The following is a 27373-nucleotide window of genomic DNA, read 5'->3' on the forward strand; positions in this document are numbered from 1 at the left end:
TTGATTTTCTGCTCAGGTCATGATTATGCACAGACAGTTCATGGGATTGAGCCCCAAGATGGGCTTTGTGCTGACAGTGTGGAGCCTGCTTGGGATTCTCTCTCCCTCTCTCTCTCCCTCTCTCTCTCTCTGTCTCTCTCTGCCCCTCTCCTGCTCACCCTCTCTCTTAAAATAAATAAACTTAAAAAAACTTAAAAAGCAATTCTGTGTATTTGTCACCCAGAATTTCAAAATTTATACCTGCTTTATCTGTCTCTATTGCTGCTGGTGTCTCTAATGTATTGTAAAGCAAATTCAGATTTCTTGTCATCTAACCCCTATGTATTTCCAAATACATTTCTGAAAAATATGATCATCTAACATAAACACAGTACCATATCACATGTAATAAAATTAAAAGAATTTCAATTACTTGGTATCATTTGACATTAAGTATCATCTAGATATGAAATATTTCGGAATAACCTAGTTTTTGAGCTAAGAATTAGAAAATCGTTTCTTAGACAACTCATTTATGGGTCTTAGAACTACTTGAAACTTGGGGCACCTGGGTGGCTCAGTCTGTTAAGCGGCTGACTTTGACTCAAGTCATGATCTCACGGCTCATGAGTTCGAGCCCCGTGTTGGGCTATGTGCTGGCAGCTGGGAGCCTGGAGCCTGCTTCGGATTCTATGTCTCCCTCTTTCTCTGTCCCTCCCCCACTCGCTCTCTGTGTCTCTCAAAAATAAATAAATGTTTAAAAAAAAAAACTACTTGAAACTCTGTTCTTTTAAGTAAAAAGTGGAAGATCCAGACACCAAATTCTGATTCCTTAATTATGAACTTAACTTGATCTTCATATCTTGTTTTTTTGAAGCATAAAACAACTCCCTTTCTGCTCTCCATTGTGTTAAAACCTAAGGTGCTCATTGTGTACAATTGATCTATTTAATTTTTAAATTGTTACAACTTCCTTATAATGCTAGTTGCCTATACTGTTAAAATAGTGATTCTGAAATCCTTAACAGGTGGAAAATTTAGGAATGGTAGTCTCTTTAATTTTCTGTGCCTATCACTTTTATCAATAAGACAGAAATTCCAAACTAAAAATGCCACAAGAATTCATGGAAAAATGACCTTATTTATGATATTTTTCTGCATTGTATGTATGATATCTTTACTTCTTTGTTTCTTATTATGTTAGTGTGTTTTTAGTTGGAAAAGATGAAATATGTATACTATCTAAATAAAGCTAATGTCTGGGGTCTTCATTTTATTTTACTTTCTGAGTGAATTTGGTACAACTGTGTTTTTTAAGTTACTACCTATCATTTATCTAAAATGACTATTCATCCTGAGCGATTCATTTACTAATTTGGTTAAGAATAGTTTAATTTTCCTGTAAAAATTTTTTGTATTCTGTTTCAGTAAGAGTATCCTTAACCTGCACACACTGGAAAAAACACTTTCTTTTAGGACTTTGCATAAAATTTGTCAGTGAGGAAGGAAGAGGCTGGAAAATAGAGCAGTGTTACCAAGTGGATCAGTATGTAAAGGATAAGAGAGTTATGGCAGGAGAGTAAATGGAGAAGTAAGAATACTAACATGTTACAATTTTTTAGAATATGGATTTGTGAAACATGTTTTGTAAAGTGGTTATCAATCATCTAGACCAGCAGTGGTCCTAATGCAGAGATGGTTGGAAATTATCATGTTGGTAAGGTATGTAGAGGATCTGCTATTTTTCTGCTATATTTTTCTGTTTAACCGTCTCTTTACTCATTTGATATCGGGCAAGAATAAACAGATCTGTAGAATAAAACAGTCTGGAAATACTCTCATATATAGCCTCCCTGTAGGTTCATGTAGACAATATTTATTACTTCTTATTTTTAAGATTTTATTTTTAAGTAATTTCTACCCATACCCAGCATGGGGCTCAAACTTAACCCCAAGATCAAGAGCCACACACTCTACTGACTGAGCCAGCCAGGCACTCCTCATCTTTTTATTTTTTAATATTTTGTAATATTATCAAGTGTACCTGGGCAATGGCACTGCTTTCTGAGAAGATTAAATTGTGATTGATGGGATTATTGACACCTTGTTCTTTATTTTTAGTAAAACTTCACTGCTTAGATGTTGTGTTTCTGAACTGCAAAGCAGTGATCTAATTTACTTAAGCACAGTAAAAAAAATCCTTTAGATAAGTTAAAAGCACTCACCTTTGCACCGGATATGGTAGAATCAATCATTCACAACATTCTGTGTAATAAATTTCTACATTCATTTTCGGGAATTATGTCCCAAGTTTAATTAAAGCAAAAAGGCCTCACAACTACATATTGTTTTGGAGTACAGTTTCTGCCTTAGCATATTTTTAAAACTAATGCCTAATTAATAACATCTGGGAAATATTAATTTATTAAACAAAATTTAACAGCATCTCACCATAAACTTTGACAAGTTAATAACTTTGGCAAGTTAGTAACTTTAGGGTTTTCACAGAATAAGATAAATTGGCATACTTTATTTTACAGCATTTTAGTGGGATTTGCCAAGAGATAAGCTTTAGTACTATTAAGAAAGAAAAACGCATTTATACAGCCTGGAGTGAACATTTTCATTTGATTTGGAATTACAGAAGTCTTTTCTCATATCAATTTTCCATATTTACGTATGCACTATAAGACTTTTTAAAACTTTTTAAAACTTTTTAAATCTTAAAATTCAGTAACATCCAACATTTGGTAATTAATACCTTATTTTATAAAGTATCTAGGTGCTTTACATTTTCAAAGAGGTGTTTTTGGAATATGTAATACATGCTTATGGCAAAAACTCAAAATGTATAGAATACATGGACAAAAGACTCCCTCCTCACAATGATGTGAATATACTTAACACTAAACTGTGTGTTTAAAAATGGTTAAGATGGGGAAAAAGCTCAGTAAATTTTATGCTTATGATATGTGCACTTTCCCGTATGTGTTGTCCTTCAATAACATGGCTTATTGAGACCAGGAAAAAAAAGGACTCCCTCTCACCTCTGGTCCTTTGTTACCCTCCCTGCATGCAACCACTGTAACCAGTTGGCTGCATTGCTTCCCAGGGCTATATGCTATATATTTATAAGCATATATACATGAGCTTCTTGTACAAATGGAGGTATACTACATATCTTGCTAATGGAGGTATACTGTATATCTTGCTAATCCTTCCATGTCAGCACATAAACATCTGCCTTGCTCTTTTAAAGGTAGCATAATATTCCATTTAAATTCTTTTTAGAAGTGCTGAAAAGTTTTTTAATGACTTTTTTCCTATCCGTTTTTCATTATTGTTCCATCAGTAAAGAAACCTCTGTGGGCTAGGTAATTTTGGACATGGAGTGAACAAGAGAGATCTGTTCCTTTTCCTCAAGAAGCTTTTAATCTAGTGGAAAAGACAAGCAATATTTTCTGTATGTTATTTTGTTTCCAATAGTCTACTTATAAAGAAGGCTTTCACAAATAACAAGACTTTTTAGCATGAATTTTTAAAAAATGTCTCCTTTGACTCTCAATAATGGTAACCTATGCCTTCTTTTTGAGGAAAAGAAAGTAGAAAAGAAGATAGTGAAGAGTACTTAAAAGAAAAATGATAAAATAGTTTGAATAGTCAATACTACTTAGAAGTACTAGAATGCGATTAAAGCTGACGAAAGTAAACCTTCCTACCTACATTAGTTCAGTTGCAGAAAACAAATTTACTCTGGTGACTTTAGGAAGAAACTTTAGGAAGAATTTATTACAGGACATTAAACAGCTTAGAGAATCGTTGTGATGGCTTAAGAAACAGACTCTAGATTAAACTTTCAAGAATGACTCCTAAAGCCAAGTCACAGATCTAGACCACCAAGGGCGTAATAGCCAATTCTCCCATTAGGAATTATTGAATTGGAAGGCTGCTGCTACTGCTGCTGGCTGCAAAGCCATGGTGTCCCTGCTAGGACCCATACTAGCAAAATGGATTTCCCTTTCCTGTTCCCCAATACTCATAAACTCTAGTGATCAGACACTTGGAGTTCTGCTAACACTGCTACGGAAAGACTGTGTACTTCTGTGATCATGATTACCAAAAAAGAGAATAGTACATACAGACTCTTTTGCACTTCTACCTTCCAGTTCTCAGATAATGGCCCATAAGTGGCAGAACCTAAATCCAGAAACTTTGCTGTAGAGTCCACAAAATTGTCTTAAGCTTTCATATACATATATGTTTTATTTATTTATTTTGAGAGAGAGGAGAGAGCAAGGTGGGGTCAGAGAGAGAGGGAGAGAGAATTCCAAGCAGGCTTCACACTGTCAGTACAGAACCCGATGCAGGGCTCAAACTCACAAACCATGAGATCATGACCTGAGCCAAAACCAAGAGTTGGACACTTAACCAACTGAGCCGCCTAGGTACCCCAAGCCTTAAGCTTTCTAGTGTCTGAAGTATGGAAAGGCAGTTGATAAGAGGTTGAAATGTATTGAATGTGAAAAACTTTAGATATGTCAGAGGATAGTGCAGTCATTTAAAAATAACCAGAGATACCAGAAATTAAATTTTTGATCTTAAAATGAAAAAAAATGAGATAAGGAGAATTTTCACAAAGACTAGTAACCTGGGAAACTGAGCCAAGGGATTTCTTCCAACATGCAGGACAAAATCATAGAGGGTTCAAGGTTCTACAAGGAAGGAATGGATAGAATGACAAATATGCAAAGAAATATGTTGAGAGCAATTTCTGAAACTAACAAAATACTGAAATCCTTAGAACACATATTGAAAAGGGAAATTTGAGGGTTGACAGGATATATTTTTTAAATTCTATACCTGGACCAATAATAATGTAATTTTGATACATTAAAAAATATATAAAGAATCATAGACCTTCCAGAGAGTATAGCTCCCTTAGAAAGAATGAGAACCAGATTGTCATCAGACTTCTCTTAACACTAAGTAAGGAAGATAATGAAGCAACATCCTCAAACTAGTGATGAGAAATGGTCAGATTTGTGTGCCCAGATGCCCATTGTTTGAGTGTGAAAGAAACTAGACATGACTACTAAAAATTTACTGTGGTCAAATTAATAGATGTTAGAATCCAGAAAAGAAATAGTAAAATTCAAGAAGTAATGATAATTAAGAAGCAAACCAACCTCAGCTTTTCTTGGTAGAGGGAGATTGATGGCACTTGCCATCTTCTTTATTCTTCCTATGGAACCAGAGTTCACCCTTTTCATCTCTTGAAGCTCGCACAGGACAGATAAAAAACCCAACTAATATCCGGCCCATTCCTGAAGTTTTGAGTTTGGACGACTTGGAGAATAATGACTGTGCCTTTAATAGAAACAGGGACGTAAAGAGGAAGAAAGGAAAAAGTTGGGGGGGAAAGGCTAAGGAAAAAGTGTTGGAAATGTTAGGTTAAAGACTTACCAGGATAGAAATAGGCAAATGTCCAATAATTACTTTATCATTATTTGTAATTTATACTCCTGAGTATTTTGGAAAGTATTACAATGTCTTGGCCAATATGAAGTTGAAAATTGGCTTTAGCCCTACAAAGATCAGCTCTCTATCCCCACTGCCTGGCACAGTGCCTTTTACATAGGTATTCAGTAAATATTTGTAAAATAAATGGAGACCATTTGTATCAAAACAAGCAGAAATTGAACTTAGAAGTTCCTGATGAAATGGTTGAAGAAGATAGATTAGTGTTTATTCATGTGAGGTTCTTGGAATGTCTGAATTAGAGTTAATAGAAATCCTTGCTTAAATGCAGGTTATTGGGCCATGCCCCAGATACAATAAATCAAAAATCCTTGGGTGTATGTTTCAGGACTCTGCATTTTAACAAGTACCTCCCGTGATTTTTAAGAATGTTCAAGTTAAAAGGAATAGTCCCACAGAAGCCAGAAAAAAACAAGAATGGATAAAGGGTAAAGCCTAGAGAAAGTACAGCTCTCCCTCAATTTACAGTGGAATTACATCCTCATAAACCCACTGTAAATTGAAAATAGTGTAATTTGAAAATACATTTCCTACACCTAACCCACTGAACACCATAGTTTAGCCTCCCCTATTTTAATGTGCTCCGAACACTTGCATTAGCCTACAGTTGGGCAAAATCAACTAATATAAAGCCTATTTTACAATAAACTGTTGAATATCTCATGTAATTTATTGAATCCTGTACTGAAAATGAAAAATGGAATGGTTGTATGAGTACATGATGGTTCTCAGTGTACAGGTTGTTTGCCTTCGTGATTGTAAGGCTGACTGGGAGCTGAAGCTGCTGCTGCTGCTCAGCATCACTAGAGAGTATGGTACCAAGTGTTGCTAGTGGGGAAAGGATCAAAATTCGAAGGGCAGCTTCTACTGAATGCATAGCATTCTCACACCATTGTGATTCCAAAAATCGTCAGTCCAGCCATCATAAGTCAGGGACTATATGTCTTTAGGAGACGGTACTTTTCAACATTTTAATGTCATATACCATTAGAAAATATTTACAAAGCACCTTGGGGTAGAAGAAGGAAAGACTGATGGAAGCCGGAAGTAACCTGCGCCAGTGGCTTTGGCAGGCTTGGGTCCCACCCAGCTGCTTCAAGGCTGAGCGTGTCAACATCTTGACACGCTAGTTACGTTTGACTCTCTGTAAGCTCTGTCAAGGGTGAGAAGGAAAATGTTCACTCAAAGGAGAATTTAAAGGAGACATTTGTCAAACAAGTCTCCAAAGTTAGATATGCTGCTGAGTATTCAAGGAACCGGAATGACCTTTGGGTTTCAGTAATCGGAAGGAAGGTTGAGGGAATCCTTGGCGTTTTAATGTGAAAGTGAAGGGAAGGAAAGAGGCATTTGTAAAAAAATAAAGCTACAAGGAAGTAAAGGATACAAGTATAGATGACTATTGGAAGATTTTAAGTGCTAAAGGGAAGAAGACAGTAGCTCAAAGAGTATCAGGAGTTGGGTTGCGTAGGGAGGGGAAGTATAGTAGATGACTTACTTTGCTATGTTAAGAACAGAAAGTAGTTTTCATCAGTATGGATTTTGTTCTTATTTACTTTTTTTTTTTAACTTTGTGATCATTTAGTAGTCTTTTATTAAAATCTTTTTTAATGTTTATTTGTTTTTGAGAGAGACAGAGCACAAGTGGGGAAGGGACAGAGAGATGGAGACACAGAATCCCAAGCAGGTTCCAGACTCTGAGCTGTCAGCACAGAGCCCGACACAGGGCTCGAACTCCCGAACTCCGAGATCATGACCTGAGCCGAAGGATGCTTAACCAACTGAGCCACCCAGGTGCCCCATGTGATCATTTAGTAGTCTTAAGAAAGGACATCAAAAGTCACCTTGAATTATAAGAGGAAATAATAATTACAAATTAGGTCATTTAGTGCCGAGAGAATGCTGCCATTGGAGTGTACTTCAGGAGCTAATGCTTTCAAGATCTCTATTGACTTGTCATAATTTAGGTTTATATTCTGTATTACTATCTTAATCATCAGTCATAGAAATCCCATTCAGCATTCTAGTGCCAGGTTAATCACAGGCTGTATTTTCTAGCGTTTTAATCTTCTGAGACTATTTTATGCAGACTAGGAGGAACAGTTGGAAATTGTTTTAAATACTGTGATTTTAGGACTATATTTGGACTATATCTGAAGTATTTAGAATACGTCCCTTCCTTCCAAAGACGTCCATGTCCTAGTCCCCAGAATTTGTAAATATGTTATTTTACGTGACAAGGGGAATTAAGATTACAGATGAAATTAAGGTTATTAATCACCTTACAGTAACCTTAAGAGAGTAACCTTTATTACCCAGGTGGGCTCAGTTTAATCACAAGCATTCTTTGAATGTAGAAGAGTTAGAGAGATTTAAAGATGCTTTGTTGCTGGCTTTGAAAATGGAAGGAAGGGCCACAAGCCAGAGAACATGGGTAGTTTCTAGAAGATTGAAGAGACAGGAAAGAAACAGATTTTCCCCTAGAGCCTGCAGAAAGAATGCAGCCCTGTCAACACCTTGATTCTGGCCCAGTGGTACCCATTCTGGGCTTCTGATCTCCAGAACTGTCAGAAAGTAAATTTTTTGTTTTAAATCACTAAATGTATGGTAATTTCTTACATTGACTAAACTAATATAATATCCAACTTTTATAATTTTAAAACATGTAAGTCTCATTTTTGTGTCAGACTATATGTTCCCCTAGACCAGTAATCAACCTCTGTCCTTGACACTCAGTATACATGATAAATGTTTATTGAATTTGAACCATTCTGTATATCAGATGGTCTTTTTTGGGGAGAGTTGTTTACCATTCTCCACTCACCTGGGTGCATGCTACATAGAGAAGCATCTGTATTGCAATCAATATCTGCAGTTCTGAAGCTTTTCCTTAGTGACTTTTGATTGGAGAAAGGGTATTCATTTAAACCAGAGTTGGTTTTCTCTGGCTCAAGTGCTTTAATACATGAGACTTCTAATCAACAATTTCAAGGGCTTCTTGTGTCTGTTTCAACTGCTCTAGAGTAAGACCACCTGTCCGAGAAACCCCATCCTCCTGAGGTTTGTGGAAGCTTATATTTTAATTCATACCATCCCAAACATAGTCTCAAAATTTGGTGAAAATCAAAAAAAATTTTTTCATGATACCAAACAGACCTACAGACAAACTATTTTTATAGATTTGCATTCATTTTGCTCCTAGTCTTTAGATAAAACCAACAAAATTGAAGAATTAGAATGAGGATAGTTTTAGATGTGTTATATGCTGTGCTTTGGGATGTAATAGGTATTATTTATTGCTACTATAATTTAGTAGCTTAAAACAACAAACATTTATTATATCATTTCTGTTGGTTAGAAATCCAGAAACAGCTTTCTGGGCTGTTCTGGGCTGGGTGGTTCTGACTCAGGGCTTCTTAGGAGGCTGCATCAAGTTGTGAGTCAAGGCTGCCATCATTTCAAGGCTTGACCGATAGAGAATTTACTTCCGAGTTCTTAAACGTGGTTGTTGACGTCTTAAAAATCTGCTTCTAAGCTCATGCAGGTAGGCCTGTCCACAGGGCTGTCTCACAGCATAGCAGCTGCTTGCCCCAGAATGAGTCATCATGCTAATACAGTGCCCAAGCAGAATCCACATTCTATTAGGGGCAAGTCAGTAAATCCAGCCCATACTTAAAGGAAGGGGATCATTGGGGGCCATCTTAGAAGCTGCCTACCACACATATAAATTAGTGAGTTCATTAGTGTACCAGAGACTAGATAATCAAGTTTATAATATTCCTAACTGAAATTAAGTTCAATAATGTCAAAAATTTTTGAAAGAAAACCTAAAATAAATTTCTCATATTAGAAGATATAAAATACAAATAAGCCTTTTACCTTTTAGACAGGAAATTCAGAAGGTACATTAAAATAATCAACACAGTTTACTTTTCTTAACTATACTTCCCTCAGATTGTCTACTTCTATCTAACTGCCTGTTTCAATTCTTCCCTTCATTTTAAAAATTGTACTTATGCCTCATCTTCTAAAAATAATTGAAAGCAGCTTATAGAAATATATAAAATGTTTTGAGAATGGAAATTAGTTATGCAAAGATGATGACACAGATAGAAAACTAAGTCAGAAATAAAACTACTACGCAAAGGTCTGGCGAAACTGAAGACCTAACAAAGATCCATGTGGCTGAATAAGTTGATGTTAAGAGAATGAAAAGGCAAGTCCAAGACTGGGAAGCAATACTTACAAGACAAACATCTGATAAAAGTCTTATGTCTACAATATATAAAGAACTGTTACAAGTCTATAACAATAAGACAAACAATCTAGTTTTTTTAAATAGGGAAAAAATTTGAACACATTTTATCAAATAAGATATATGAATGACACACAAAATAAAACCCCAATGAGATACTATTACACCACCATTCAAATGAATAAAATCAAAAAGACTGATAATACCAATTATCAAGCAAGAATGTAGCACAACTAGAACTCTAAGTTCACGTTTTTTATAAAATTAAACAATCACCGGGCGCCTGGGTGGCGCAGTCGGTTAAGCGTCCGACTTCAGCCAGGTCACGATCTCGCGGTCCGTGAGTTTGAGCCCCGCGTCGGGCTCTGGGCTGATGGCTCAGAGCCTGGAGCCTGTTTCCGATTCTGTGTCTCCCTCTCTCTCTGCCCCTCCCCTGTTCATGCTCTGTCTCTCTCTGTCCCAAAAATAAATAAACGTTGAAAAAAAAAAAATTAAACAATCACCGCACAACTCTGAAATCCTATTGCTAGTTATTTTACACAAGAGAAATGAAACCATATATACATAAAAAACAGTACATGAATGTTCATAGAAGCTTTATTTATAATAGCAAAAAACTAGAAACTGTTTATTATTACATTGTGACCTAATCATATACATACAATGTACCTAGCAATAAAACTGAATAAATGGAACAACGTGGATGAATCACAGAAGCATTATGCTAAGTAAAAGAAGCTAGGCACAAAAGACAACATAATGTATGATTCCATTATATGAAATTCTGGAAAAGGTGAAACTATAGTGACAGAAAGCCTGTCAGTGGTGGGGTGCCTGGGTGACTCAGTAGGTTAAGCATCCAACTCTTGATTTCAGCTCAGGTCATGATAGCACAGTCTGTGAGTTCGAGCCCCACATCGGGCTCTGCGCTGGCCATGAGGAACCTGCTTGGGATTCTCTCCTGTCTCTCTCTCTCTGTCTCTACTCCACTTGCTCTCTTTCAAAATAAATAAATAGGCTTTCTTTATCTTTTCTTTTTTTTTTTAAGTTTGTCAGTGGTAACTAGGGTTAGAGGGAGCTAATTATCTGCAAAGAAGCAGGATGGAACATTGGGGGTAGAAATGTTCTACACCTTTGTGGTGGTGGTTGTTACTATAATGCATTTTTCAAAATTCATCAAACAGTATGACTAAAATGGATAAATTTCATATTTAAATTAAACCTAAACAAAGCTGAATTAAAATGAAAACCTCTTTTATAACATAAGCATAATCCAGTTGAGTGGTTTACTAAACATTTGCATTTGAAGTTTTTATTATTATTTTTTTAACCTCCAAGGTGACAATATGACTCAATCTGAGCTCCTTTGAGATAGGGTTATGTATACAAATACTGCACAATTCAAAGGAAAGCTCTTTCTGCCTGAGACTACTGAAGGAAGACAGAATTTTTGAGCTTCCTCATGATGACATTAGAAGGTTGGAGTTTAGAATGAGAAGTGGGAAGGGTAACCCCAGGAGGATGAAACTAAGGTGGGGAAGTCTGAAAGGGGGACAAACTATTAGGGGGCTCCAATAGACTACAGGGAAGAGTAAGATTGCCTTGGTAAAGTGCACTCCAGTGGTGATGTGCCTTAACTTCTAGAGTGAGCAGTAAGGAAGTGACCAGTGGGTCAGTGCTTTTCAAACTGAAATGAAGTTAAGAAACCACTATAATAAGGCAATAAAATTTTACATTCTTTTTAAAAATGTTTTTTTTAAATGTTTATTTATTTTTGAGACAGAAAGAGACAGAGTGCAAGTGGGGGAGGGGCAGAGAGAGAGGGAGACACAGAATCTGAAACAGGCTCCAGGCTCTGAGTGGTCAGCACAGAGCCCGACGCGGGGCTCGAACCCACGGACTGTGAGATCATGACCTGAGCCGAAGTCGGACGCTTAACCGACTGAGCCACCCAGGCGCCCCTTAATGTTTATTTTTGGGAGAGAGAGAGAGAGAGAGAGAGAGAGAGAGAGAGAGCATGAGCAGGGGAGGAGCAGAGAGAGAGGGAGACACAGAATCCAAAGCAGGCTCCAGGCTCCAAGCTGTCAGCCCAGAGCCCGACACAGGGCTCGAACTCACAAACTGTGAGATCACAAACTGTGAGCCGAAGTCAGACACTTAACCGACTGAGCCTCCCAGGTACCCCTAAAATTTTACATTCTTGAATGGGACTTGGGGTGATTGGGATAACATCAGATTAAGAACACTGATATTTATACAAATAGAAAACAGCCTGGAACATGGTTATTGCTATATGTATTTTTAAATAAAATACATATCTTTTCTCAATGAGAGGTATTTAATATTAATAATAGAATTATAGGAAGTAGCATTCATACATGGGCTAATAAGAGGAGAAGGTAAGAGAGATTAACATTTAACATATTATATGGACTAGATACTGTACTTTGTGCCTTCAGATTACATGCTTTAATCTCAGCAACAGGGATGTGCAATATTATCCTCATTTTACAGCTATGGAAACAGGTTCAGAAAGCAGGCTTGGGTTCTAATTAATTTGGGTACTGTGTACACAGAAAGGATACTATTCCTCAAAGGTTGGTGAAAGGACTGCTTGAGTTATGATCACCAGGGATGCATGTCCACAAATCACACCCAGAACTAATAAATGTGATTGGAATGTTGTGGGGGAGGGGGGGAGGACAGAAATCTGCATTTCAAACCTCATTACCTGCTTGGTAATTTCAAAGTTTGAGAACAGCTATCTTAAGACTAGAAAATATTTTTACTATGCGGTGATTTCTGATATTAAGAGTTCTTAGCAGGAGCGCCTGGGTGACTTATTCAGTTGAGCGTCCGACCCTTAATTTTGGTTTAGGTCATGATCCAGGGTCGTGGGATTCAGCCCTGCATCGGGCTCCACGCTGAGTGTGGAGCCTGCTTGGGATTCTGTCTGTCTCTCCCTTTGCTCCTCTCCCCCTCTCATGAATGGTCTCACTCTCTAAAACTTAAAAAAAAAAAAAAAAAAAGAGTTCTAAGAACTTAAGAGTTCATAGAAACAAAAGTTAGCTTCATAAAGGTGATCTGTAGCTTTATTTTTGACTATTAAGATAATGTATATTTACAGTGTTGTAACATAGCTATAGTTCTCAATGCTCATATTTCATAAATAAGAGTTAAAAAATAAGCCAGCATAATTTTTTTTATGTTTATTTTTGAGAAAGAGGGAGAGAAGGAGACAGAGTGTGAGTGGGTGAGGGGCAGAGAAACCGAGAGACACAATCTGACGCAGGCTCCAGGCTCTGAGCTGTCAGCACAGAGCCCATCACCGGGCTCGAACCCACAAATCATGAGATCATGACCTGAACTGAAGTCAGATGTTTAACCGACTGAGCCACCCAGGTGCCCCAAGCCAGCATTCTTTATCAGTTCTCAGTAGAAGTTATATTGGTGGCTACCTAGAATGACCTCTACCTGGTAGCAAAATTTTCCAGTCCTTTTTTTTTTTTTTTTTTTGCCATTTTTCTTATTGCTGGCTTAAGCTACCCAAGATGTGTCAGTTTGTGTTTGTCATTTTTATACAATAAAGGATAAATAAAGGTGTATTTATACATAGATGAATTATAGTAGATAGCAAATGGAACAGTTTCTGTATTTATGAGTTAGTGGGTCTTAGCGAGATAATTCTACTTGCCTAAACTCTTCTCTTGTCTCTTCAACAAGAATATTAGACCAAAATAATTCTTTGTAGTATTCAGCTGCCTACGTATTAATTATTTAAATTCCAACACTTACTCTTGAATGATTATATGTATTTTCTTTTTTTTTTTAATTTTTTTTTTTCAACGTTTATTTATTTTTGGGACAGAGAGAGACAGAGCATGAACAGGGGAGGGGCAGAGAGAGAGGGAGACACAGAATCTGAAACAGGCTCCAGGCTCTGAGCCATCAGCCCAGAGCCTGACGCGGGGCTCGAACTCACGGACCGCGAGATCGTGACCTGGCTGAAGTCGGACGCTTAACCGACTGCGCCACCCAGGCGCCCCATTGAATGATTATATGTATTTTCAACAGCGATTCTTTTATTGCACACCGAGAAAGTATGCGACAGATGATGAGAAGTTTTTCTGAACCTTTTGGAAGAGATTTGCTCAGCATCTCTGATGGCAGAGGAAGAGCTCATAATCACATGAGACATGATGATGGTGAAAATTCTTTGACTGTAAGTTCTTTATTTTAAACTTAGCGAGAAAGTCCTATGGGAATTTGAGGAAAATTATTACAGAAGAATATATCTATGATGTTAAGCTATTAATAATGTTTGTGTTATAGAGATAATTGTTATATATAAAAAGGGGAACCTGTTGGAAAGCTAAATTTTTTTAACAATGAATTGTTAACTCTATAGAATTCCACTGTGCTACCAAAACTTTAAGACCATAGGGTTATATATTATAAGCCAAACTTAAAGCATTATTTTTCATATGTGCATATAGTTTGTTGTCATCTTAGAATTTCCTCCCATGTCTTAAGTTAGAACAGGTGAGGGGACTATCCTTCCTAACCTATGCAACACTTTTTTTTCCCACTTTAAAAAAGCAGCGAAAGCTATAGTGTAATACTTTATAGGACCAGGAAAAAACAGACTTCTGCATGGCTTCCTTGGACCTTCAAAACTTAGATTAACTTTTAACTGTATCTAAAAATCTTGCATAACTGCAGTATATTTTCATAAGTCTTATCTGAGAGCAAAGCTAGGAGGTTACAAACGTACTCAACTAAAAAATCTAGGATGTTTACATACCTTAACTACTTTCTTCCCTGTTAATTTCGTTTCTCTTGCTTTTTCCTTCAGAATGGCAGTTCTAGAATAAAAGTCCACAGCAGTTTGTTTTTGTTTTCTATTAATTAAGTTTTGCTATTACATAAGTCTTTCATACTTAGATATAAACATATCATATGTGTCACAACCTAGGGGAAAAAAGTGAGCCGTATCTCACCAGTATAAATTATAAATATGTAGTAAAGAATAAGTTTTGGCTAAAAGAGAGGCTGAATATTTCAAGGGGTTTGAAGGATAAAATTACATTTGCCATTTTTTTTTTAATTTTTTAAGTTTATTTATTTATTTTGAGAGAGACAAAGACAGTGTGAGCAGGGGAGGGGCAGAGAGAAGGAGAGTGAGAATTCCAAGCAGGCTCTGCACCATCAGCACAGAGCCCAGTACAGGCTCGAACCCACGAAACCATGAGATACCATGACCTAAGCTGAAACCAAGAGTGAGCTTAACTGACCGAGCCACCCAGATACTCCTACATTTACCATTTAAATGAAAATTTCACATTCTTTTTCATCTTATTCCAATATATATTACTTTTATTCCAATTTGCTTTTTTTCATTTAGTGAATACATATATATATACATTTTAAAAATACATAAATATATATACATTTAAAATATATAAATATATTTTAAATATATAAATAATATATACATTTAACATACATTTTAAATATATATATATATATATATATACACTTTACTTTTAGGGTTATCAGTTTCTATGAAAGTCTGAAATTAAGATCAAAGGAAAAATTATCAAGGAGTGCAGAGAAAATCAATTAACACATTCTGAAATTTTATCTTTCATATGAGCATTGAAATATTTTGTGTATCTGCTATAACCATAGCAAGACAAGAATAGGGCTGTATATAGTACTTTGTATTTATGTGCATAAATGAGCTATTTGTAGCTTTTATAGAAGAAGGAAGAAGTGGCAATTTTATTCCCAGTGGAGAATGACATTATATCCTATCAACTATCTTAGAATGCTAACGCCAATCCACTTTTTGTTGTTCAAACTGTATAGAAATCCTTTGCTAGCCAAGAGTACTGAGTATTTTCCTAGGGAAGTAATAATTTTTAAAATATTACAATTTATAAGTTGTAATATAATTATAAATTATAAAATGGGTGGAGCGCCTGGGTGGCTCAGTCGGTTGGGCGTCCGACTTCAGCTCAGGTCACGATCTTGCAGCCCCACGTCGGGCTCTGGGCTGATGGCTCAAAGCCTGGAGCCTGCTTCCGATTCTGTGTGTCCCTCTCCCTCTGCCCCTCCCCCGTTCATGCTCTGTCTCTCTCTGTCTCAAAAATAAATAAATGTTAAAAAAAAATTAAAAAAAAAATAAAATTGGTTACAGCAGATTTTTCCAAGGAACATTTAGCCTCTCTTTTAGCCAAGACTCATTTTTTTTGTGTGTGTGCCTTTATAACTTATATTGGTGAGGATTGGCTCTCCTTATATCCTGTAGGGTGTATATATTTGACACGTGTATGTCTAAGTGTGAAAGACTAAATGTAATAGCAAAAATAAATTAATTAAAGCAAAACCAAACAAACAGTAGCAACAAAAGACCTCTCTGCCAGCTTGAACTTTTCTAAGTCAGTGTTTTATAACTAGATGTGAAGGTAGGAACAAATAGAAATTGACTGCAGAAGATGGGAAAGACTGCTACTATCTGAAAAGAGCACAGCCAAGAAAACAGTAGGCTTTTTGAGCATGCTAGCTATCCTAGTCCATTTGAACTTTCATCAAAATTCATATAAAGCTTCTCTCTCTTCTCATGAAATTATAAATTTTTTGATTAAGCAGTGAGCCATTAGCTGTTGCTTTTAAGCATGGTGGATGAAAATCTACATTTCAGCTAGACATCTTGATATTTTTTTTTAATTTTTGGCCCATTTCTTGACATTTGTCATCTCTATCAGCCATTTTATGAAGAAAGCAGAGACTCCTACAAAAGTAGGTGAAGCTAACTATGCTGTTTTCCTATTTATATTATTAGCATTTTCTTCAGTTCATGATAATTTTATGGGGATTTTTTATTTTTTTTAAAGTTTATTTTTGAGAGAGAGAGCACATGAGCAAATGGGGGAGGGGCAAAGAGAGAGGGAGAGAGAGAATCCCAAGCGAGCTCCACACTGTCAGCATGGAGTCCTATGCTGGGCTCAAACTCAGGAACCTTGAGATCATGACCTGAGCTGAAACCAAGAGTCAGACACTTAACCAACTGAGCCACCCAGGTGCTCCTATGGGGATATTTTTAAGCCAGTTGTCCATTTTGGGAGGATTAGTTTTGTTAAAAACTAGATAATTTAATCTGTAAATATATTTAAGCAATTTATAATTCAAGGTATGACATGTGACCATCAGACATTTAGATTGAGTGATGGCACCAGAGTCAATCTAAAATGTTTTTCTTTTAGGGGCGCCTGGGTGGCTCAGTTGGTTAAGCATCTGACTTCAGCTCAGGTCATGATCTCATGGTTTGTGGGTTTGAGCCCTGCATAGGGCTACTGTGCTGACAGCTCAGACCCTGGAGCCTGCTGATTCTGTGTCTCCCTCTCTCTCTTTCCTTCCTCTGCTCTCACTCTGTCTCTGTCTCTCAAAAATGAATAAACATAAAAAAAATTTAATATTTTTCTTTGAAGCGAAAAGATATAGAGAAATTTTATTTGTGCATTCAGTGCACTTTGGAGATTACTCTTCTAAATATATAGTATACATATATATTATCTGATATAATTTATTATACAATTTAACATAAATACACATTTTCTCTATTTTTCACCATAACTTACATAGGGAGAAAATTATCACTGAATGATGGTAAAACCTTACATATACCATTTACCCAAAAATTCAAATTTTACTTTCAATATTTGAAACCTCCAAGTAATGAAAATTTTTAATTTTTATATTTATCTGCCTAAATTTTATTTTTACTTATCTGTACCTACTGAGGAATACAATTTGTGAACTATTAATTTTGATAATTCCATTTATTATACTTAACATTTTTTTATCAAAGACCCTATATATTTTTAAATCTGTGTTTGTGATCCTTTCTGAAGTCTATATTTTTTATTCTATATATTAGTTCTTGGGAGATTCTCATTAATTTTTTTGCCCAATGTCTCTACTTATCTTTTGAAATGTTATTAATGTAGGTAATTGCTTATTTTTAATCAGTTATAGGTAGGTTAACTCATCTTTTTTTTTTTTAATATTTATTTATTTTTCAGAGAGGGAGAGAGACAGAGTGCGAGCCAGGGAGGGGCAGAAAGAGAGGGAGACACAGAATCTGAAGCAGGTTCCAGGCTCTGAGCTGTCAGCACAGAGCCTGACACAGGGCTCGAACCCATGAACTGTGAGATCATGACCTGAGCTGAAGTCGGACGCTTAACCGACTGAGCCACCCAGGCGCCCCAACTCATCTTTTAAAAATATGGAATAGTTGAGCAAAGGAAAGATGATACTTTAATCATTATACCTTTGGTGTGAATTTGCATTTCCTTTGAGAAATGTTTGTCTTAATCTATAACAAAGACTTTTTCTTTCAACTGTTTTTGGTAAATAGGATATAGCAGTCATATTTAAGAGTGGTATATGGTTTTGAATAACAATAATAAGCAGGTAATTTTTAAAATCTATGTTGAGGATTTTTTATTAAATGGTTTAAAATTTTTATCAGCTCAGAACTATGTGATTATGTAGTATATTTCTTTCTTTTTCAGGGATTATCATTATACATATCATAACTAAAATTAATTGGATTTTTTTCCTAGGTAATGAATTCTCTTATGCCTTTTGGCAGTTTTGGTGGTATGGTTCGTATCATGAGACACAAACCATTTTAGCAGTATTTTCTGACAAGTATTTTTCATTAACTCAAGCAAAGTGAATTGGCATGCAGTTTCACTTAATTTCAAAATGGCTTTTTAGAATGTGTACTGAAACCTGTTTCATGTGTTGATCTTAGAGTGTTCAGGCATGTTTTTTTCTGAATTAAGTCATATCAACATAAATAAAATCAGTCTTCAAAGAGAAAAAATGCATTTTAATAGATGAATATTCATTTGATTTACAAAAGGGATCCCCATAGTTGTGTTTGAAAGTTTGGACACTTCCATATGCTGTGGTGACTTTCCAAAAGATAAAAAAAGTACCAAACTGTAGCTAGAAGAGCACATTTGCAGAAGCTCAGATTGGCTGCTTTTTCTAGCACTCTGTTGTTAACTTACTCATGCTGCTTTTCCTTTCCCATGTCCAAGTATGGCTACTCTGCAACCAGCTTTTCTCCTGCTATTTCTTTGTTTTCTGTGATGCTAGTTTCTAACATACTTAAAGGCAGTCTAAGGAGTAGCAGAGAATAGCATGACCTTAGAACATTTCCTTTGGACGCATCTATGCTCTTATGCAAAAGTTTGTTTATTTTCTTTTTTAGACTTTAGCCCTTTGTCTCCTTAAAGTTTGACATACCATATTTGTCCTTCCTCACCAGAGTTATTAGTGGGACAAACAACAAATTCACTCTGTGCTATAACTGCTCACTTATCAGTAAAATGATCAAGAAGTTCAGCGTGCTGTGGAAGCACAGATAGAAAAAAGCCTGGTACCTAGCTAGACCTTTTGTGGTGTTGGGGTGGAAGTTAATCAGAGATTTCCAGAACCTTAAAGATTATTAGGAGTTAGCCAGGAAAAGCAGGGAGAGGGGGAGAACAAGGGTGTTCAACACAGAAGAAAACACATGTGCAAAGACCTGTTAGCTAGGAAGCTCAAAGATGTTTAGGATCACTTGGCCCTGGAGCACGGGTTGGAGAGTAGATACAGATAAAAATACGGAGGTAATCAGGGACTTCTTTTTGTGCTGGTAAGAACTGGGGATATTATCTGAAGAATAAGGAAGCAGTTGATGAATTTTCACCAAAATGGCAATAGAGTCAGGTTCTCATTTTTGAAAGATTATTGTGCCTATAGGGGAAAGAAAGACTAGAAGGGACCACAGTGGAGACAGAGAGGCCAGGAAGCTGTTAAAGTGTTCTGGGAAATATTACTAATGGCTTCTACTTGGGTAATGCCCATGGTGATAAAGAGAAATAATCTCGTTTGAAAGAGAGTTAAAGAGGTGAATGGGTAGAACTTGGGGATTTCTTGTGTTGAAGGAACAGTAAAGAGAGAAAAGGAAAGTATTATGCCCATTTTTTGACATGAGAAATTAGCTAGATGGGAATGCCATTGAGCTAAGGAACAGAGCATTCATACTCATATGAACAGATAAGAGAACAGGGGTGGTCAAAGGATCATTTCTGTTTGGGATATTTTGCATTTGAGGCAATAGTTTATCTGGTTTACAATTTATCTGGTATCAATTGAATATATGAGTTTGAGCTGAGTTAGAGATAGTTTGTTCATTTATTCATCAAATGTTTAGGGAGTCCTCCTGTGTGCTAGGAATTATTTTGAAAGTATTGAGAATATAGTAGTGAATAAAACAGAGAAGATAACCCTACCTTCACAGAAATTATTTCTATAGAAGGAAGACAGGCAATAAATAACAAAATAATTTCAGATAAAGTACTTTGAAGTACACTAAAGGAGATGAAGCAGGGTAATGATATAGTGACAGATGGAAGGTGAAGCAGAGATTACTTTAGACCGGTCACCTTTCTGAGGAGGTAATACTTGAATCATGAGAGGATATGCTGAGAGCCAGTATAAAAACATTACAGGCAGAGAGAAGAGCATGTGTTCAAAGTTCCCAAAGTCCTTAGGAGCTCACTGGAATCTTAGCTCTAATTTGTACCCCCCACTTTTTGTCACTCCCAAGGTGTTGGGCCACCCCACAGCAAGTACAGATAAATTTTTAAATGGCTGATGTGGCAGTGAATTGAGAAAACGGCAGAATGTACCCAAACATCTGATCTTTTCTTCCTTCTTGTCTTCTTACTTGGGCTAGTCCTTCTAACGCTCATGAATTTTGTCTTTTATACAGCCCTGATTTCTCAACCTGGTGTTGAAACAAAATATTCAGAATGTTTCCTGAATTGTGTTGAATCCCTGAAACGCAGATTGTGCATTGTGTACCCAAAGATATATGTATCAGTATCTCACAAATGTGTCTTTGTTCCCTGATGTGATAAGTGCAAGTTCTAAAGAAGAATTTAGTTTTCCTATCTATTTCCCATTGTTACAAGTAATAAAAACCCAATGGAAGGCAGAGATAGAGACAGGCCTTTGATAATTCTTTATTGAGTCCCAGCTTGGCATACAGCAAAAGAATCTCCAGAGGGACTGAAATACTAGCATTAAACTATAGTCCCTTACAGAATTCAGAAGACTCCCGTTTAAGTGGAGAAGTTCCTTGAATCAAACACTTCTGTTTTATAATAGTAAATAATGCATTGGGTGACACACTAAAATGTGTGCTTCATTTTTTAAGTTCTGGTGAGTGTTCTAGTGATAAAAACTAAAATCAGTGACTGATTTTTGTAGAGCAGAGCTTCTCAACCCGACACCATTGATATTTGAAGCCAGATAATTCTTTTTCTAGGGAGTAGGGGACTGTCCTATGCTTTGTAGGATTTTAGCAGTGTCCCTGGCCTTTACTCAGTAGATGACAGTCATACACCTCCTTGGTTGTGACACACAAAAATGAGTATAATTATTGACAAATGCCCCAGAGAGTCAAAGTCAATCTTGGCTGAGAAACCACTATTCTAGAGCAATTCTTAATTATTCTAAAGAAGCATATGTCATGCTTCAAGGGAATGCCCTACTGAGCCTTCCATGGTAGGTGGCAAATTCCAGGCCTACTAGTAGAGTGAATTAACCTCTATCCCTTGGATCCTCTTATGATGTAAGGACAGCCTGCACCCTCAGGCAGTTTCTGTCACCTGTGTTGTACTAGTGGAAGTGACATTGGTATCTTATACCCAAGTTTTATTTATTTGCATGTTGCTGTATTGAGAGGGAGGAAGGAAAAACTTGAAAACTATTCTATTCTAGAGCTGTCCCAGCCCAGACACTGCTCGGCATTTAAATATTAACTAAATTGTGTTTTGAGAAAGTTGATGAATGTGTGTTTATCTGTATATGTTCATGCATTTATATATGTGTGTGTATATGTATATATACATGTATGTATGCATGAATTTATAGTGTTGCAACTCTCTATTTATATGTTGGTTGTTTGGGATTCTGTATATATGCTTCCATTTTTTCCTTAACAAATCACTTTTTTGTATAGTCCTTAAATTATCTTTGCCTGGTTGATTACTGCATGAGATCCCACTGCAAAAATCAAGAAAAAAAAATTTCAGCTGTTTTGGGAAGGTTGATTTGCTTCTTTTGTGTTGTACATATAGTTAATAACATACTTCCTAATATCCTGTAGCGTACAGATGTCAACCCTTTTCAGGCAATGGACCGAATGATGTTAAATATGCGAAACAGTATGCAGGAATTACAAAGAAACTTTGTAAGTACTAAAAAATTGATGAGAACATTATTTTCAGTTATTGGTACCCATATTATAGTGGCTTTCAATTTTTTTTTAAATTTTTTAATGTTTATTTATTTTTGAAAGACAGAGAGACAGAGCATGAGTGGGGGATGGACAGAGAGAGAGGGAGACACAGAATCTGAAGCAGGCCCCAGGCTCCGAGCTGTCAGCACAGAGCCCGACATGGGGCTCGAACTCACGAACCATGAGATCATGACCTAAGCCGAAGTTGGACGCTGAACTGACTGAGCCACCCAGTCACCCCTCAACTTTTTTTTAATCATGGTCCACAGTGGTTGAAAAATATATCTTACAGTATGACCCAGTACACAATACTTGTGTACTATAAAAATATACCTGAAATAAAAGTTTTGCGAGAAAATGATCATACTATTTACAGAGTGTGCCAATATTTTCTGTTTTAGTTCATATTTTAAAAATCCTGGTCACAACCTACCAAATTGATTTTACAAACTATGAGTTTGAAAATAGCATTAATTAACTTTCAAAATTAAACAACCTCAAAAACATTTGTTCTGCTGAAGGTCACTATTGTAAATGGACATTTTATATGAATTTAGATTTTTAAATTATTTGTAACTTGTCTACTTAAAAAGATTTGTAGCACCTAGGAAATTTTTAGTGTTTTGTATTGTTTTTCTAAAAAACTGAAAACAGACATTTTAGGAGTGATGTTAATCACTGGATTAGATCCATGCAATCCAAATAGTTACAAGCTAGTACTAATACTCTTACTTTTCTACTTGTACTATTAACATCAAAAAAAAATAATAATAACTTCATATTGATGAAGAAGACTCATATTATTTTAGTCATCCAGTTTAGAATCTAAGGATCATTTCAGAATGTCCAAATCTAAGGCATTATTAATGACATTAGTAATCTAGCAATCTGGTACCCACAGGAGGTGTAAAACTTCTTGGTATATGGCTAGTTGGTTCACTGTTGGCAAAATTACACACAAGGGTCAACCACTAACTATAATAGTATCATAGGCCTCAGGGCACAGCGTTTATATTTAAATCTAAGCTACAAGTCTGTGATCTCAAAGACTTCAGGATCTATGAGTGAATCACTTGTTATTATTCCTCACAAGAAGAGTGAAAATTGGTACCTACTATGGAAGGAGATTAGGACCTTCCTGGAGGTGCTAATTTGGATACACCATAGCCTTAGTAGAATGTCTAGCTAGCATTGTTACTTACCTGAATCCTCTGACATAAGTCTTCATATTTGACTAAACTCTCTGGATTTACATTTTATACTTACCTCTAGGGTCACCTTTCACTGGATCCAAATGGACATTCATTTAGTTCTTCCTCAATTATGACTTATTCCAAAGTAGGAGATGAACCACCAAAGGTTTTCCAGGCCTCGACTCAAACCCGTAGGGCTCCAGGAGGAGTAAGTATTTTCTGAGCATTCTTGGAGCTTTATAAAATTTGGAATGATACATCACCTATGTCATATTTTAATTATTAAAGCTTGATACAGTTCTTTGGGAGTAGGGATGAGGGGGAGAAGACACCATATCACTCTGAAAAACAGTAATGCTAGCTGCCTTTCCTTAGTTTAAGGCAATTTTTGTCTCCCCAACCCCACCTCACGTGCCTTTTTCATGTAAATTTCTATTATTGATGTTTGTTATTACCTTTACATCTTGACCAGGTAAGCAGACCTGAAAAAAGTCTTTGTTTTGTGAAATAAGTGTCAATTTTTAATTTATATCTGAAGTAAATGAATTTTTTAACTCATAAAATACAAGTGTACAGAAAATATATAGAAAATAATATAATAAATACCCATATTCCTTCCACTCAGTTTAGTTAAATCATAAAGTTTTTCTCTATTTGCTTTACGTTGTCTCTTGCTTTGTTTTCTTTTTAAGCAAAAATGTTACAGATGCAGTTTAAGTTTCCATGCACTCATCCCTCCCTGGTTCCTTTTCCCTTTTACTTTCTCCCCCAAAAAGAACCATTTTCCTATATCTGGAACTTTTTCTGATGTATATTTTTACAATTTTATTACTTACATATGCTTCAAAAACAATATAATGAATTATTTTATGGGTTTCTAAACTTTATATAAATGGGTTCATGCTGTGTGTGTCCTCTGCAACTTGACTTTGCTCAGTAATATGCTTCTGAGATTTATTCGAGTTGATACGTGCAGCTGTTTCTTTATTTTGACTTCTATATATTATCTAAAATATGAATATACCACAGTTTTGAATCTATTTTTCTGTTGATAGATATTTCTAATTTCTCACTTACTTATCTTTATACATGTCTCTTTGTGCAAAAGGTCTAGGAATGTTATTGTTGGTTTGTAGGAGGTGAGTGCCTTCATCTTTTCCTAGAAATTACTAAATTACTATCACACAGCGATTGAAACAGTTGGCTCCCAGAAAGTCTTATAATGAGCTTCCATTCCTACACTTCCTTGTTAGTACTTACAGTAAAAAAAAAAATTAGGTTTGCCTATTTAATAGGTGTGAGTAGTTCATTTTTTAGTTCTTACATATGAAGACATACCTTTTAATGATGCTCTTGCCATAGGGCAGACATTTTCATTTTAACTTGCTATAAGTGACATGCATCTTAAATGTAAGCAATTTATTTATAGACATCCTACAGCAAACCATGCTACTATTAATAGTCTTTGGCTATCACTAATATTCTAATGACCCATAGAGTTGATATGTAGGAGCCATGAGATTTCAAGCCCATCAACATGACTACTGAATAATTAGTTGCCTTTATTTGTAGGAATGCTAGCATGTACTCCTAACTATTACTTTGTTAAGGACAGTGTTGAAGGCACTAAGTTTTATATAATTAAGTTATTTGTTTTAATATTTGATTACAATTTAGAAAAAAAGGTTAGATTATATTGGTTCTATTTGCCCTAGACATTTTAATTTTGAGCAGTCCAGGAAATATCAGAGAACTATTATCACAGTTTCACTGCAACTTAGCAGGGGAACTGAGTACCCAGTATTTTTGCAGCTGTAGATTTATGGTCTTACCTCTATAGGTAAAGAGGTCCTGAGAAATTTAGAAATATAAATATTCTATATATATTTAAATAATAACTCACTTTTATAGATAAAGGAAACTAGGAGAGCATTGAGAGATTCTGACAGTGGACTAGAAAAAATGGCTGTTGGTCATCATCTTCACGACAGAGCTCATGTCATTAAAAAGTCAAAGAACAGCAAAACTGGAGACGAAGAGGTCAATCAAGAGTTCATCAATATGAATGAAAGTAAGTTGTCACAGAAAGTAGCATTCTTCCTCTTAAAACAGCAGCTGTACTGGTAGAACTTGAATGTTTTCTGTAGAAACATTTCATAAGATGTCCTTTTGAGGTAGGTTATGAATAGTACGTGTATGGACTACCTTATCAAAGTAATAAAATTGTGTATTCATTGTTTCATAGTAGATCTGTTTTTTACAGTGGTTTTGGTAATGTTACTTATTTTTTGCTTTATACTTGGAAATGCAATCTTTTGAATTGTCATTTGGTAAGACTGTCAGTAGGCAAAATGAGTTTTTTAATATTTCTGGGGTATATTTAAAAAATGAAGAAAGAAGAAAATTAAAATTATCTATAATCACAACCTCAAATAACCATTATTACTGTTTTACTATATTTCTTAATAGTTTTATGTATATATAAACACATAAACTTTTTTTTAATTAGTATTTTATTGTCTAGTTTATATTGTGCTTATTTTAATTCACCATTATAATTGTGAAAGCAATTACCTATGATGTTGTCTTTCAAAAATATTCTAAATGGTTACCTAAAAGTTTTATCCTGAATAGGCCATATTTTATTTAAACCATTCTTTACTGGCAGACACTTGAAGTTTTGTATAGATAAGATTTTAATTCCTTGTACTGTTAGATAGTATATCATGTATATATCAAATAAGTCTTTACATTTTCTAGATTTTATATTCATTCTTCAATGCATTTAAGTCCTTTCAGTGTCCTAACTCTTGTCACTGTAGTTTTTGGGTTATATTCATCTCTCATTTTCAAAAAGCATTTTCAAAAAGTGTTTTGTCTTAATAAAGGGTTTAAATTACAATTTTAGTAAAAGAAATTCTCTTAAGGTTGGGTTGATAAAATTATTCTTCGGCGATGAGATGGAAGTTACATCTTAACCTTTCTTTAATTTTAACCTTTGTAGTTTTGTCATAGTTAAACATATGAAGAGTACTTCACAATAATTAACATGTTGAGGAAAAATTTAGTGAAAGAACACATACATTATAAAGGCCATCTGGAAGAACAGTATTACCATTTAACAGCTGTTATTATCAAAGTCAGATTACCTACTTCATAACAACATAAATTGACAGTCAAGATGTGCAACCTATCAGGAAATTGACAACAGAAGCTTGTGTGTTAGGCCAAGTTATGTAGGAAAATGGTGAGGTTAATAGGAAGTGCTTGTTATTGAAGGAGTTTCCAAGTACAGAGGAAAAGCATGTTCACCAGATGACGACCCCCCAAAAAAGACTGTGAATCAGTATGATTTGGTCAAAGGGTCCATTGGGTGGAATAATATGATATCCAGGCAGATGCATGAAAGACCAGATCGTCAATAACCAAATTGTCAATAGGAATAAGAGGGACAAACAAAAAAGGAAGTATTACCCTGAGTCAAAGACCTTTATATTTGGAGCACTTCCCTGCATCTATCTTGAGGTTAGATGATAGAAGCACAAAGCCAGAATCAAGTATGTGGAAACAAAGCATTTACTGACAGTTGATATCTTAATACTTGCCCCTTTATTTTGATATTTAATGCAGGTGATGCTCACGCTTTTGATGATGAATGGCAGAATGAGATTTTGAAGTACAGACCAGCGGGACAGTGGCGCCATGTGGAAAACCCTAAGATGCGAAGTGTTGGTCATGAGAATTCAGGCTCCCGAGAACTTAAAAGAAGGTAAAAGTTATTTCTAAAATAAATTGTGCTTTTTAAAGAAGAATTAGAAGAAAAGTTATGAAATTTTACCTCTGTATCAGGAAGTTTTGATTAACATCTGTTGTTTATATCAACAGTATATTTTGTGAAGAATATAATAATTTTACATTATATCTGAGTATGCCACACAAATTTGAATTTGTATCTAAAAACCAATAATATTTTAAGATTGTATCACTAGTAACTCACTAGCAAATTATGCCTCAGAAGATAGGGGCTAAAATCCTTCTAAG

The 27373-nt window shown here is 35.6% G+C and overlaps 1 protein-coding gene across 5 annotated transcripts in view; it reads left to right on the forward strand.

Annotated features, from left to right (window-relative positions):
• Positions 1-27373, forward strand: part of MLF1 (myeloid leukemia factor 1) — a 37241-nt gene that overhangs the window by 8046 nt on the left and 1822 nt on the right. For 2 of the 5 annotated variants that reach the window (XM_025913908.2, XM_086674597.1), the window contains exons 2-7: positions 13844-13991; positions 18400-18441; positions 22008-22091; positions 23412-23540; positions 25244-25403; positions 26963-27101. In XM_025913908.2, the coding sequence (XP_025769693.2) occupies positions 13844-13991; positions 18400-18441; positions 22008-22091; positions 23412-23540; positions 25244-25403; positions 26963-27101 (702 nt within the window). The remainder of the gene's footprint in view (positions 1-13843; positions 13992-18399; positions 18442-22007; positions 22092-23411; positions 23541-25243; positions 25404-26962; positions 27102-27373) is intronic. The other 3 variants (XM_086674599.1, XM_025913909.2, XM_086674598.1) reach the window with 2 other exon arrangements.

This window comes from Puma concolor, chromosome C2, assembly GCF_028749965.1.
Source record: "Puma concolor isolate L17-30 chromosome C2, mPumCon1.1.hap2, whole genome shotgun sequence".
In the NCBI taxonomy this organism is placed as follows: domain Eukaryota; kingdom Metazoa; phylum Chordata; class Mammalia; order Carnivora; family Felidae; genus Puma; species Puma concolor.